We start from the raw sequence: 15,033 nt of genomic DNA, 5'->3' as shown, positions 1-15,033 counted from the left end.
AAATATATACTTTATTATTTATTAGGAGCCGGAAGGAAAAGAAAATGGAAAAAGAATATTAAATATTTTATTAGATAAATGAATAAAGGCCATTATGTCAGAGTGTTGGTAAGTAATGAACAAAACCTTAAGTCTGTTAGGAACAAATAAACTAATCAAGTATCTATTGTCATAAGATTCCTTTGCTGATAGGACATGATTTCCTTCCTATAGGGCTTTATTATGGGTAAAATGAAAGGATTTATAAAAACTAGTTTTTAATTCTGTACTTTTCGAGAACATCTTTTGGTTCTAATAAAATTATGTGTATGTCATGAATTTAGCCCCAAGAAAACCGACAAGTGACATTTTACTAATCCATTTGCCAAAACGTACAAAAGTCTACCATCTTTAAAAATAATCCTTTATATCTTAATTATTTCTTTCTGCTTATAAAAATCAAATATTTAACATATAAAGTAAAAGACTGCAGTGATTGTACTCCCCTAAAGTAATCACTGGGGTGTGAGGCACTGTAAAGTATAGATTTGACATTTTAAAGTTTACCAACCTGTGATTATTTCTAAAAATTAGCATCATACTCTAAATAATCTAAGTAATTAATAAACATCCATCCCAGATAATATGAAAAATTCCATTTCCAAAAGATCACAAAGTACTATAGACAAAACTAACAAAAAGCCAAACTTACTAATCTTGAACCATTAATAGAAACAATAAAGTCAAAGAAAGGCTCCAGTCCAGCTCTATGTCCTGGGGAATTTTCTTGTACCTATAAAAACAAAATATTAAAAATGTAAAGCTTAATTTAAAATTGTAAGCTAAATTTCCATAGCTATCCTTTTTCAGTAAAAATAGATTAATTTCATTAACAATGAAATACAGACACATGCTAATTCTTGCATTTCTCTTCATCTCTCCCAGAGAATGCCTTTCAGCTCTTTAAATTCTACTCACTTTTTAAGTTTATCTCCTATATGAGGTTGTCCCTTTACGGCTCTATTTCCACATTACTTTCTCCTTTTTAGAGAGGAAGATGCCACTCCTCCAGCAATTAGTAAACAGTTAATCATTACAACTGAGCAAAAAATTCAAGCATTATTCCTTGACTGTCAAGGGACTGTCAAGATAGTCATCTGCTGAGAAAAAGGTGAGAAGAGAAACACAGCCCTCTAATCGAGGACCAAAGAGGCTAGCGTTATAATGGAGATATAGGAATCTAAGGAGAAGGTCTGAAATGGATTAAAATTGATTATCCAGTCTCTAAATTTCCAGTAATATTAGTAGCTAGTAACAGAAATATGACCAATATAATCAAAATGTGAATACAATCAACTTTATATTTCCTTTACTAAAATAATTTTCACAATTGTCTAAAGGATTTTTACTTTGCTACCTGTTATTAAGTACTGCCAAAACTATCATACAAAAGCAAAAAGTCTGCACCAATATTTTTGATTTTCTATAACAATCCACACAGTTATAATAGTCAATTCTAAAGCTACGCAAATAAAAGATACACATTAATCTATACATAAAACTGTAGCTATTTACACAGTAACAAATCATTTTAATGCTTTAAAAATGGAACTCAGATTGTTCCCAGATACATTCCTCTAATGCCAATGTCAATCAGAATTGTTCATTACTTCTTGAATTAGTGTTACCTTCTATCTATTTACTTTAAGCCAAATCATATTATCACTGTCCGAAGGAAGAAAAACTAGATTCTCTTTTCTTTTCTTTTTTTTTTTTTTTGGCCACAGTAAACAGAAAGATGGTTCAATATTTACTAAAATTTTTTGATCTTGCATTATGTACATTTCCTGCAAATTTAGAACTAAAACCTTTTCATAACGAAGTTAAATATTAAAGGAGTTCATTATTTAAAGGTATTAGCTCTAATAAAAAAATCAGTATATACTGTTTTCCTTTTCTTATACTCAGTTATTTCCTATTCTATGTATTATCAAACAAAATATCTAGAACCCAAGGAACAGAAAGAATTCCCCCCACCCCAATGACAACTCTGAAAGGGAAAGTGGTGGCTGCCTGGATCTATAAGTCACTACCACCCGGGAGTCACCTCTACCAGGCATGAAATGATTGGCCATTAAGTGGCCATAGTTAGAAGAGAAACTCCTCAGGTATGAAAAGGGGATTGATGGTACAGATACCTAGAGTCCTAGGAGTTTCATTTAATAGGGTCCATGTCTAGTCATCTGGTTATCTAATTATCTAATCTAATGTTTCCAAATGACCATTAATAGAATTTTATCTAGAAGGCAACTAGTTCATCATCAGTTTTGGACTTCACTGAGTTTGCCAACTTTATCTTTTTGTTAAAAAGACTAACGACAACACTTTTGTAATGTCATCACTGACTCAGAAAGTTGACCCTACACAATGATTCTTATCATGCCACCTTCTGAGTATAAAGTTTAAACTACTTCTCTGAAATGGAAAGTTTTCAGGATCAGGTGTACCTCTGATAACTCAAAAAGGATCCAACAGTTAAGTGTGAATTTTAAAACAAATAAAATTTAAAAAATTCTTCCCCAAACTCCATTTTTCCATTTCATTTGCTACAAATATTGATTTCCTGTTTCTAATGGGCCTTGAAATTAATTTCTTCCCCAAATTTATTTATATCATTTATAAATAAGTAGGTATCTTAATTAGTGCTAGGAAACCAGCAGGGGGAGCCCTAGAAAATGCTCTTTGACTCTACATTTGAAGGAAATTTCCTATATTTCACAGCATGGATAAATACAGCAACTAAACATCTGCACAGGCAAACTTCTCTTGCAATATTATCCACTGATAAGAATCTCTTAGGCACCTCATCTCCCCAGCATTGGATTACTAATTCAATACCTTCTGTCTCCTATAAGATTTCTTGATAGTTAAAATTTATCTTCTGCTTTCTTCAGTTCATTTTAATTAAGTGGTTTACAAATATATTTGGCTCCATAGGTCATTTAACACTTATTATTGAGCTAAACACCATAGCAATTTAAGATGAGCAGACTCAATGTAAAAATTTAATAACTAAGAGTTAAAAAAAAATCTGTACAGTGCAAACATAAAAGTTCAGAGCATACCGATTTGGTTTCAAGCTGTGGTTCTGCCCACTTAGTTGTGTGAGCTTGGGAAAGTTTAATATGCCTCTCTGGGCCTCAATTCCTCATTTGCAAGTAAGGGATAATGTTATCTACTTTACAAGAATGCTGTAAAAATTCAATGAACTAAAGTTTGTGAAATGCCATCTCAGTCTCTAGCTTACGACAGGAGCCCTATAAATCTTAAGGTCATCCCCTAACTCTGCAAACACTATCTGAGGGCAATTTTTTTGTAACCAATCAATACCTGGAAAAAAGGTTATTTTTCCAATCATCTATTAAGTGTCTCTTACTCCTTAAAAAAGAAAACAAAAAATACTTATGTTATTCAGCTGGTAAGAGAAGACAATTTTTTTAAATGTCACCTCTCAAAAATCAATTTAGATAGGTAGCAGATCTAAAGGTCCAAGGGGAAAACCATAAAGCTTTTAGAGAAAAACACAATATCTGAGGTCTTTAAGTATGCAAAGGCTTCCTAACACTGACAAAAAAAGCATTGTCAACCAAATAAACTCAAGAACTATACTAAGTTCTGAAGAATTCAAGAATTATACTAAACTAAGATCGTCTGTTCATCAAAAGGTACATGGTGAAAGTGAAAAGATACGTATCCAACAAAGGAATCCAGAGGAAATCTGAACTACTGCAAATTGTTAAGAAAACAGATAGTAAAACCATATGAGGTACCACTTCTCACTCACTAGAATGACAAAATAAAATAAAATAATAACAAGTGTTAGAAAAGATGTGGAGAAAATGGAACTGTCATACACCGCTAGTGGGAATGTAAAATGGTAAAGCCACCGTGGAAAATAGTTTGGCAGTTCCTCAAAAATATTAAACACATAGTTATTGTATGACCCCAACAATTCCACTCCTAGATATACAACTGAGAGAAATGAAAATACATGTCTACAAAAAAACTTGTGCACAAATTTCATACATATTAATTATAATAGTCAAAAAGTAGAAACAACCCAAACATCCCTCAGTGGATAAATTGCATAAATAAAATGTGGTATATCCATAAAAAGGAATGAAATACTGTATTGATACATGCTAGGACAAGAACCTTGAAAGCATCAAGCTAAGTGAAAGAAGCCAGTCACAAAAGACAACATATTGTACGACTCCATCTATGTGATATAAGCAGAACAGACAAATCCATAGATAGACAGTAGATGAGTAGTTGCCAGGGGTTGTGGGTAGAAGAATGGGGTGTGCTGGGTTTCTTTCTGGAGGGGAAAAAAAAAAAAGGCTCTGGAATTAGATAATAGTGATGATGGATATACAACTCTGTGTATATACTAAAAAACCACCAAACTATACTTCAAAAGATTCAGTTTTATGGCATGCTAGTTATATCCCAATATAATTGCTTAAAAATAAAGATAACCCAGTAGAGAAACAGGAAAAAGATTGTGGCAGATAGTGAACAAAAGAGGATATTCAGTAACCAATAAATAAGAAAATATGCTCAACCTCAGTGGTCATCAAAGAAATGCAAGCTAAAACCACAGTGCAAAACCACTACATACCTATCGGAATGTTCAAAGTGAAAAAGAAAATATTAAGGGTTAGTGGAACATTCAGAGACTTCAATTACTGCTGGTAGGAGTGTAAATTCGTAAACCATTGATACTGTAAATACGCACACCTTTTGACCCAACGTTTGACTCTGAAGCATATCCCCATAGAAATGGGTGTACATGTATTCTCTGGAAGACACAGTGTAATAGTCACAGCAGCACTGCTTGTAACAGCCCCAAACTGAAAACTATATACTCCCCCCCAACAAATGCCAATCAACCGTAGATTCATAGGTTAATAAATTTTAACATATTCATTCTATGACATTAAAAACATTAATGAAATGAAAGGTCTACAACAATACACAACATGAATAAATTTCACAGGCAAAATTTGAGCAAAAGAGGCCAAATACAAACAAATACATACCACCTGGTTCCATATACACCAAATACAAGAATAGGTCAAACTATCTACTATCCTGATTTCTGCTGCCAGAAATCAGGATAGTAGATAATATTCACCCGGGGAAGGTGGGGTGTATGTGAAATGTAACTGAAAAGGGATGGGAAGCTGTACATTAACATAAAGTTTTTAGACATTCTTTCTTTACCAAAAAAATAGAAATGAAATCCTATAACCTAAGAACATATCCCACACCTCACCTAAAGGAACAATTTGAGAACCTACAATTAAGTCAAAAAGGATTCTACATAGTTAATATTAAGACCACAAAATAACTTGGTCTGATGCTCACTGTTCTTTAAAAGAACACTTCAGGACCACTCTCAGACTCCATTGACATTTATTTTACATAATTTAGCTATATGACTTCCAAGCCACCAACAGTGAGAATGATAGGCAAAAGAAGTGAAAGAGGAAAGAGATACTATTACCACATAGTAGTGAGTAGTTACTGTGTGCATATATATAAGGTATGATTGGATAGTGTCTTATAGAGAACAAAGACATACAAAAGTTTGATATTATTTACAGAATTTTTTGTGATAGTGGAAATGTTCTGTACATGTACCGTCCAATAAGGCAGCCACTAGTCACATGTGACTGACAAAGCATTTGAAATGTGGCTAGTGAGATTGAGGAACGAAATTTTTAATTTCATTTAATCTTAATTAATTTTACATTTAAATTTAAAAAGTCATATGATGCTAAAAGCTACAGTACCAGACAGCCCAAGTCTACATGATAACTACATGTATTTCAACACATCATTAAATGATGGTCATAATAACAATTAAGATACAGAAATGCAGTTTGGTGGTAGAGCACTGGCCAGCATGCACCAGGACCTGGGATTGATCCTCACCACCCACCCCCACCCCAATAAAGTCACAAAGGGGTTAAATGATACTTAGCACCTATTCATGATGTTGGGGAAAACATGTAATAAACTGTAAACATAGATTTTTAAGAAGCCAGTAATAACAGTTATATACTATTCGTTCTAAGTACTTGACATTCTGGAAAAGGCCAAACCAAGGAGTCAGTAAAAAGATTAGTGGTTGCCTGAGGTGAAATTTGCTAAACATTTTTAACCCCTCAATAAGCAAAAATGAGCTGCTTATGATGAGATTGCACAGTAAAGGAAAATCCTTATTACATGAAAATAAATTAGCACCAATGATTAGAAGCTGGCTTTCTGAACCACTACTTTTCAGAAATAATCTCTTGTGGTGTCATTTAACTAAAAGCAGGTTGTTTTAGTTCTGAAATTAGTGAGTCAAAGACAGGATAAACAACAAAACAGATGTCAAACAGAAAAAATGTAAAAAAATCATGACATAATAAGGATCAGTATTTTTCATGACATAGTATTATGGACTGGATACAAAAGAAAATTTTTCTTTCTTCAAGCTGTAATACAATTTAAATTTGAAAAACTGTCCTACAAGATACAATTAACCTTTTTGTTCAATCAAGTTCCAGGTAATAACGAATTAAACTTTTGACTCTTCCCTCATCTTCTGATCCTAGATCTGAAAGTATTACCAGATTTAGACTTAAAACAAAAACAACAACAAAAAACAAACAAACAAACAAACAAAAACAGTCTGTTTCATAGAACTTGTTGTTCTTTTCTGGTTGCTTTCTAGTGACACATCCATCTTTTTTTCTAGGATTAAGACTTCAAATATTACTATTCTAAACTATATTTACATCAACCTTTTTTCTCTGTCAATTCTTTGATTAGAAGAGGGAGGAAGGAACTGCAGAGTAGCAGAACAGAAGGGAAAGAAAGTTTGGATGGAGTAGATTAGATATTTTCCTAAATACATTGGTCTATTTACTTATGTATCCATCTGAGGTATACAGACCTGCTACTTTAAAGTAACAAAATGGAAAACCACAAGGTTACTTTCTGAACACAGGAGGTTAAGTGGAATGCAACTGTCTCCTTTTGATTATTGTACCATGCAGTCCTCATCAAATGTTCATAAGTCCCTTTGTCTTCCATCATCATTTCCTCTAGCTTAGTTTAATATCAGCACTCTCACTTTTGCACCATTTTTAAAAACAGTAGAGATGCTAAGACTAAAAAATAAATTCAACCCAAGTAACACCTAAGTGACTCACTTAGGTGAATAGTTCACTCACACTCATATGTTTGAGCAGTCACATTATATGTGCATGTGCTCAGGTGATCAAAATGATGGGAAAAGATTTGCAAATGTGATATAATGAAAAGAAATCCTAAATCCTTCATAGTTATAAAAATTAGTTTTAGGGGGATAAGGGCTACTCTATGACTGCAAATGGGCAAGATTCCCTGTTTGAGTCTTGACACAAATGTGCGGTAAATAATTTTGCAATAGACTAGAAGAGTTCAAACCTTACACACTAAGACATTTTTCTCACACATTCTTTCATAATAACTCAAAGGGTATGTTCTCCTGACACTGGCCCTATGGCATAATTTCTAACATATAAAGCACTTTGAAATAAAATTTTAAGCTGGGTTGATGGCACAGGCCTATAGTCTCAGCCACCAAGAAGGCTGAGGCAAGAAGGTCACTTGAGCCCCCAAGTTCCAACATAAGGAAACCCTGCCACTAAAAACAAAAACAAAACAAACAAACAAACCACTAATGGCAACTAAAAGGAAATAAAAATTGGTCTTTACATATACCAGCTTCCTAAAAAAGATTTGAACATTAGGAAAATAATGTTGAAAGAAACTGAAGTATGCTCCAAAAGAAGCCACTCTCACAACCAGCCACTCATTTTACTCTCTTCAAATATCCATTTAGACATTTGTTTCTTAGGGAAAGAAAACTTGCTATGTGACCTTGGACAAATCCTATTAATCTCTCTGTTCCTTTTCTCTTGCTGTAAAGTGAGGAGATGGTAAGACTGAATGACTCACCATGAAAAAAAAAAAAAATCTGTCACCTAAACTACCTACAGATTCTACAATGAAAAAATCAAATGTGGTAAGATCTTTTAATTACAGAGACTCAGTTATTTTAATGAATGTGCATAGTAACACTGCAGTAAAGCAGTGAGGAAGATACTAGCACCTACCTATGTTTTTAAAAACAGGCTTACAGTGGCACACACCTGTACCTGTAATCCTAGAGGTTTGGGAGGCTGAGGCAAGATGATTGCAAGTTCAAAGCCAGTCTTAGCAACTTAGCAAGACCCTGACTCAAAATAAAAAATAAAAAATAGGGCGGGGCATGCAGCTCAGCAGTTGAGCACTCCTGGATTTGATCCCTTATATCAAAAAACAAAACAAAAAAATTAATCAGAACAAAACAGACTTACAATTTCCTTAAAAATGAGGATCCTTCAGTGTTGGAGACTATCATGCTAAGTGAAGTAAGCCAATCCCTAAAAAAGCAAAGGTCAAATGTTCTCTCTGATAAGTGGATGCTGATCCATAAAGGGGTTGGGGGAGATAGGAAAGATGGAGGAACTGTGATTGGGCAAAAGGGAGGAAGGGATGGGGAAAAGACATGGGGGCAGGAAAGATGGTAGAAAGAGATTGACCATTACCCTAGGTACATGTATGACTGCACATATGGTGTGACACTACATGTGTACAACCAGAGAAATGAAAAGTTGTTCTGTAATTGTGTACAATGAATCAAAATGTATTCTGTTGTCATATATACCTAATTAGAATAAATAAATAAATGAATTAAAGAGAAAAAATGAGGATCCTTAAAGTTTAATAGGCAACATATGTATTTGTGCTTTGGTGAGTTGACCCAGAACTTATCTTTTAAATAGCAGTAAAGTATATGGTTAGTTATACAAAAGGTAGCTGCTGATTGATAAAATGGAAATACTACTAAAAATATTTACAACTAGTGTATTTTAACTAGTATTGCCATGGCAATAGGGTTCTTAATGAATGACATAATAATACAAATGCTACTAATAAAGGTGTCAACTAACATTTCTTGAATCTTTATCATATTCCAAATTATATGCTAAATGTTTTACAATATCTCATTTGATCCAAAGAATACCCACTGAAGTAGACAGTATTGTTTTAATAAAGAGATTCAACAGTGTTCAATTGTTTTCAAAATATTTTTGTATGTAATATCTAATGGGATTTTTAGTGAAAGAGGAGGAAGAGGCATTACTATTATCTCCAGACTAAAGTTTAAGATAAAAAGAGAAGTTCAAAGAAGTTCAATGGAAAGTTGCCCAAGGAAACACAATGAAGTGATGGAGCAGGGACTAGATTCCAGTTCCCAGTGTAGTCTCTGTTGGTCTACCAATAAGTCTCAATATATTCCTGTCCACAAGATGACAAGGGTCCTTATTTCTGAAAATGTGCTTGAATGATGTCGCACTGGTGCTAAAAAAGGGGAGAAAGAACAAAAGCCCAGCATCATTCTTCTTATGCTGCAATAAATTTACCTGTGATGCCAAGAGGAAAGTATACAGTCTCTAAGTAACTATTTTGATTCTGAGTATTTCATTATAAAAAACAAGCCATCTTATTTGATAATCATATTTCCCCAGGAAATTTACAGTCAGATACCAAAGCATATACTAAACCTTCACAAATATTTCCAGTTTAGATTATTAATAATTTATAGAGAATCCATAAAAATAATATAATTTTCCCAGTAGAATATTAAGGGCAACAAAATAAATGTACTGATGTTCGTGATCATTCTAAGCTCAATTCTTATGAAAATTTCATAAAAAGTCCTGTTAAGTGTCTGGCCCAAAAGATAGAACCACCCCTATGTACTGTACTGCTTAAAGAAACCAGAATTAATCCCTAACAGAAAGTGTCCTCAAAAGCGTTAGGCATTAAAACATACTTCATCATATAAAAATGAAATAATATATAAGCAACATACTAATTTATCCAAGGTCTAGCAATATAGAGGAAAGTTTATGTTCAATGATGTAATTTCTTTTTTTCTTAATGATAGAATTTCCAAAAGTGTCCAAAGGTTCACATATTATAGTCCATGGCCTTAATAAACAAAAATATTCTGATTCCTACATTTGAAAGTAAGTTCAAAGAATGTTTATGAGCTAAAGAACTTCTTGAACTTCTATTAAAGAGACTAATTTTGGGAAGTAGGACAGATTATTCAGGTAGAGTCTTTATAAAGTTTTTCCAATTATATTTGGACAGCAAAATAAAATAACCCAAGTGTTTCTGTTTACATATTGTTTTCAGAATGGATGAGAAAGAAGCTGCAATGAGATTTTTGTTTTTCAAAAGAGGGATAAGTTTAAAAAGTTTGAAACATTTCTTTAGAAAAATAAAGAAAAATTATGCCTATCAGATATTACAAATTAATTTTTTCAAAATAAGTATGAAATTAAAATCCCACTGCAGCAGAATTTCAGTAGATTAATGAGGCACCATTTAAAAAGAGCAGTTCCATCTAATAGTACATATGGTCAAGGTGTTACTTTCTTTTTTTTTTTTGGTACTGGGGGTTGAATCCAGTGGAGGGCTTTACTATAGAGTTACACCCAGGTGTAACAGGTGTCCAGTTGGCCTTCAGCTTGTGATTCTCCTGCCTCAGCCTCCCAAGTAGCTGAGTTTACAGGTGTGCACCACTGCACCCAGCTAGGTATTTTGTTTTCTATAAAAATAATTCCACTTGTAGGCACTTTGTCCTCTTAAGAAAACACCTAAATGCTGTCCAATTTGCAGCAAGTGACTCAGGGAATAAATGTCTGTTATTATACTGAAGACACACTGCATTTTAATAACCCTTCCTTTGAAACATCCATCACCTCAAAATCTCTCCTAGAGGAAATCATAAGGAAGAGTGAACATTGAACATGATAGTTCCATGTTCCCACACTGTATGAATACTGGTTCCAAAATACTGTTAGGTATCTTCCATCTCAAAGAATGTTAAGTGACTAACATGCAAAAGGCCCTGGATTCCATCAACCCTTAGCACCAGGGAGCGGGGTGAAAGCCCTGCTGGGTTCACTTGATAACTAATGGCGAATCAAAGCAAGAACTCTGTATTCAATATAATTCAACTATAGGAGGTAACACATAGTAATAAAACTGAGAAGCCTAGAATTTTCCCACCTTGTACAAGGATCAGAGGACCTCAATAAAAGTGGCACTCATGGTGAACATGGAAGTTGAAATATGTTATTTTTCAAAGGTTTCAAAAAATATTTTTAAATTTTCCAGTAGGAATCCACTTTTAAAAAATAACTTTTTACCACTATATTTTTTATGGTTATTCAAGTATTTCATGATCATGGCAGAAATTCTAGAAAATATATTAGATTTAAAAGGAATATAAAAATGTCACCATCTACCAATAATTCTGTTTTATTATCTTTCAGTTTTATTTTCCTAGGCACTGGAACATACATGTATCTACACAGGGTATTAATTTTAAACATTTATTTCCACTGAATGCATAGCATTGTGATCAGTGATTAGGCCCTGATTTATGTAACAATAAATAAAGCAATTGGATGATTTAGGTTGGAAAGCTAATACAACTTTCCACCATACTGTGCTTGAACATGTCCATATTATTCAAATCTTTGTAAAACATGGTTAAGGTACAAAGTTAGGCAAAAGGAGGTGGAGGATAGGAAAAAAAGTGAAGAAAAACACTTCAACAAAATTTACCTTTAGGTAGTAGAGTTACATGTAATTTAGGGATTTTACTGTACTTGCTGAACTTACTCAAATGTTCTCTGATGAATGGAGAACCAGAAAACAATGTAGCCATTTACTAAAAAGAAGATCCATATTACATAAATAAAATATTAAAATTCAATAATTTTGGGAAAGGTGTATTTTTTTATGTTGTCAGTGGGCCTTTATTTTATTTATATCAGTGCTAAGAATTGAACCCAGTTCCACACACATGCCAGGCAAGTGCTCTACCACTAAGCCACAACCCCAGCCTGCTAGAAAGGTGTATTTTAGGTGAAAACAAAAAGTAGGATTTAAGGATGTACATATATGTACTTAGAAAAAAGGGGTGGAGGGAAAGATTCTTTTATATGCATAAAACAAATTGGATAGGTCACAAAGGAAATTGCACAAAGGTTAGTTACCTCTGGCATGAAGATGAAGAGTTGGATATATAATAGGATCATGACCACATAGAACCCAGTGCCTCACACGTGCTAGGGAAGCACTCTGCCACTGAGCCACAACCCTAGCCCTCCCTAAAGATTTTTGAAGCAGAACCTAAAAGTAGATACTGAAAATGGAAAAAGGGGAAAGTTTACTCTATCAATTATAGGAATTCATGAAATAACAACAATAAAACAGCAGTGGATTTGGGTGTTTTATACTACAATAATTTCAAACTTATCACATTATTTATTACTAATAAGGAAATGGCCAAGAAATTGGTTATCAAAGAAAACTGCAAATTAAATCAGCCTAGAACTCTTTGAACATAGGTGATTTTTAATCCCAGAATATCCTACCGTATCTACTTTGGTTTACAAGTTCAATAATTCACCAGTGGAATGTTAAAACTATATATTTAGGCAATAATAAATGCAAGGAAGACATTTTTATATGTTTAGATTTCACATAGTACTTTTCCCTCTGAAAACAAAGGTAAGGAATCCAATTACAGAATTAAGGGCAGACGGGGTTCTGAACTCAGAAGCATTTTTCTAAACTAGATGATCATTCATTACTATTTTTTATTTTTTGTGTTGCTAGAGATTGAACTCAGGGCCTCACACATGCTAAGCGAGTGCTCTGCCACTAAGCTGTACTCCCAGCCCTTTTAAAATGAGACAGGGTCTCCTTAAATTGTGTAGGCTGGCATTGACATTGACATTGAGATTCTCCTGCCTCAGGCTCCCAAACAGGGGGATTGTAGGCATGCAGCACCCATCTCCAACTCGATCATTATTATTTCAAAGCTTCCCTTTACTAAAACTCTATCTAAATAAGAATTATCTTTTACAACAATTTTTTTTTTTTTTTTTTTGGTACCAGGGATTAGGGACACTCAACCACCTAAGCCACATCCCCAGCACTTTTTATTTTATTTTTTTAAAATTCTGAGACAGAGTCTCTCTTTGTTGATGAGGCTTGCTTTGAACTTGTAGTTCTCCTGCCTCAGCCTCTGGAGCTGGGATTATAGGAGTATGCCACTGTGTCCTGCTATGTTTCACAACATTTATGTTCCAAATGCATATTGGTAACTAAGGTTGTCTGTAGTGTTTCCAAAAATTACATTTATATATTAATAACACGTCTGCACCATTGAATATGTATGACAAAGATTTACTGAGCTGAACCTGTATGAAGAAAGTACACTTCAAGCTGTTTTCCATTGGAATTATATCATTTACGGAAGCCATTAAATTGGAGTCCTTTTGATGTGTATGTCTTTCAGAGTATTTTCTACTCATTAACACTAATGTGTCTTATTAAGTTTCCCTGATTGTATATATTATAAAAATTTAACAAATCCCCCAGGATTTATGGTCACAATCAGCTACTGTGAGAATGAGCTGGTAACTGGATAACATACCCCAAAGTAGATAACTCAATTCAGACCAGATAATAGAAAAGCACTGTCACTAATTTTCATTTCATGTCTGGAAACTGACAGTTCTTCCATGTTCCCTATCAGTAGGCACCTGGGGTTTGGGTTAGGTGAAGGGAATAGGAAGGTAATATGATTTATTTATAGGTTCTCTATTCTTTCTGGAAAAAAAAAATTACCTATTCCTACCAAGAATGTGACATCAAGATGGATTTTTTTTTTTTAGTGAAATAAATGAACGGGAAACTGGACACAAAAATCCTAAAGATCAGAAAGGAGACCTCTCACAGTCCACCACTCAGAGATCTGGGTAATTTAGGAATGTTATCTCACCTAGAACACAGGACCTGGACCAGAAAATGAAGGTAGTACCAGGAAGTGCATTCTCTGAATGAAAATGCTCTTGCCTGAGATAAACGAACATGTTGTGACACTCTACTGCATCCCTAAATGGCGCTGCAGACTGGGATCACTCTGTTCACCGTTCACCATACTGCCACTCATACAGGTGTCACTGCACACAACCATTAATGCCACTTTAAAAGTCTCCCGGTTTCTGGTTCCAGGAGGAAAAAGCAGCGTCTTTTGCACAGCCAAGGTCGTTCACAGGTAGATGGTTTTCTTTGTTTGTTTGTTTTGCATCCTGATGTTGGAGGTTGCTTTCCTTTACTCACCCAGATTATTTGGAAAACATTCTTCCCCATTACATCTTTTACCACTGTGGATCTAAACCTTAATCTCCAAACACATCCTCATCAGCCTTAGAAAAGAACGGAAGTTCCCCTCCAGGAAATATTGAAGGAGAGTGTTGAAAGAGTCAGGAATGACACAGGAAAGAAAAAAGCCCTGTCAAAAAATCAAGTAAATTTAAGCCCGTCAAAACTACTTGGTGGCATTTAATTTGCCCTCTCCTGTCTAGTTGGCCTTTCCGGACATACAGACAGCGCCGAGGTGAATCAACACCTGCCTTCGCATCCCTAGCTTCGACTGAGGGGTTTAGGATGCCTTTCTGGGAAACCTCAAAAGCTATCTTCATCACCCCTTCTGGAGACGTTGCTCTCAAGCCCTTCCAAACTTTGGAAGCTAAGAATGGAGGGGCGGAGGGCGCCAAGAAGGTCGTGCGCAGGAAGAGGAGCCAAGAGTGACCCTCTCCAGGGCCGTCCCTTGGCCGAGGCACCCGCACTGTCCTTTGGCTCTGGCCGGTCCTCCTAGAGCCGCGGATCCCGGGCCCGGGATGCTTCAGGGAGGTGGACGCCAGCGGCCTTCCGACCCAGTCTCGGCCCAGCCAGCGCCCGCGGTCGCCGCTCCTCCGCAGGATCGGGCCTGGCTGCTCCGCGAGGGGGCCGATCGGGGCCTCCGCCTCCCCG

The 15,033-nt window shown here is 35.0% G+C and overlaps 1 protein-coding gene across 1 annotated transcript in view; it reads right to left on the bottom strand.

The window, feature by feature from the left end:
* Positions 1-15,033, bottom strand: part of Gorasp2 (golgi reassembly stacking protein 2) — a 31,216-nt gene that overhangs the window by 15,888 nt on the left and 295 nt on the right. The window contains exon 2 of the mRNA XM_015479306.2: positions 692-772. Within this exon, the coding sequence (XP_015334792.1) occupies positions 692-772 (81 nt within the window). The remainder of the gene's footprint in view (positions 1-691; positions 773-15,033) is intronic.

Source organism: Marmota marmota, unplaced genomic scaffold (assembly GCF_001458135.2).
Source record: "Marmota marmota marmota unplaced genomic scaffold, marMar, whole genome shotgun sequence".
Classification (NCBI taxonomy): domain Eukaryota; kingdom Metazoa; phylum Chordata; class Mammalia; order Rodentia; family Sciuridae; genus Marmota; species Marmota marmota.
Note: the sequence above shows the minus strand (reverse complement) of the source record. Positions and strands in the feature narration are given on the sequence as shown.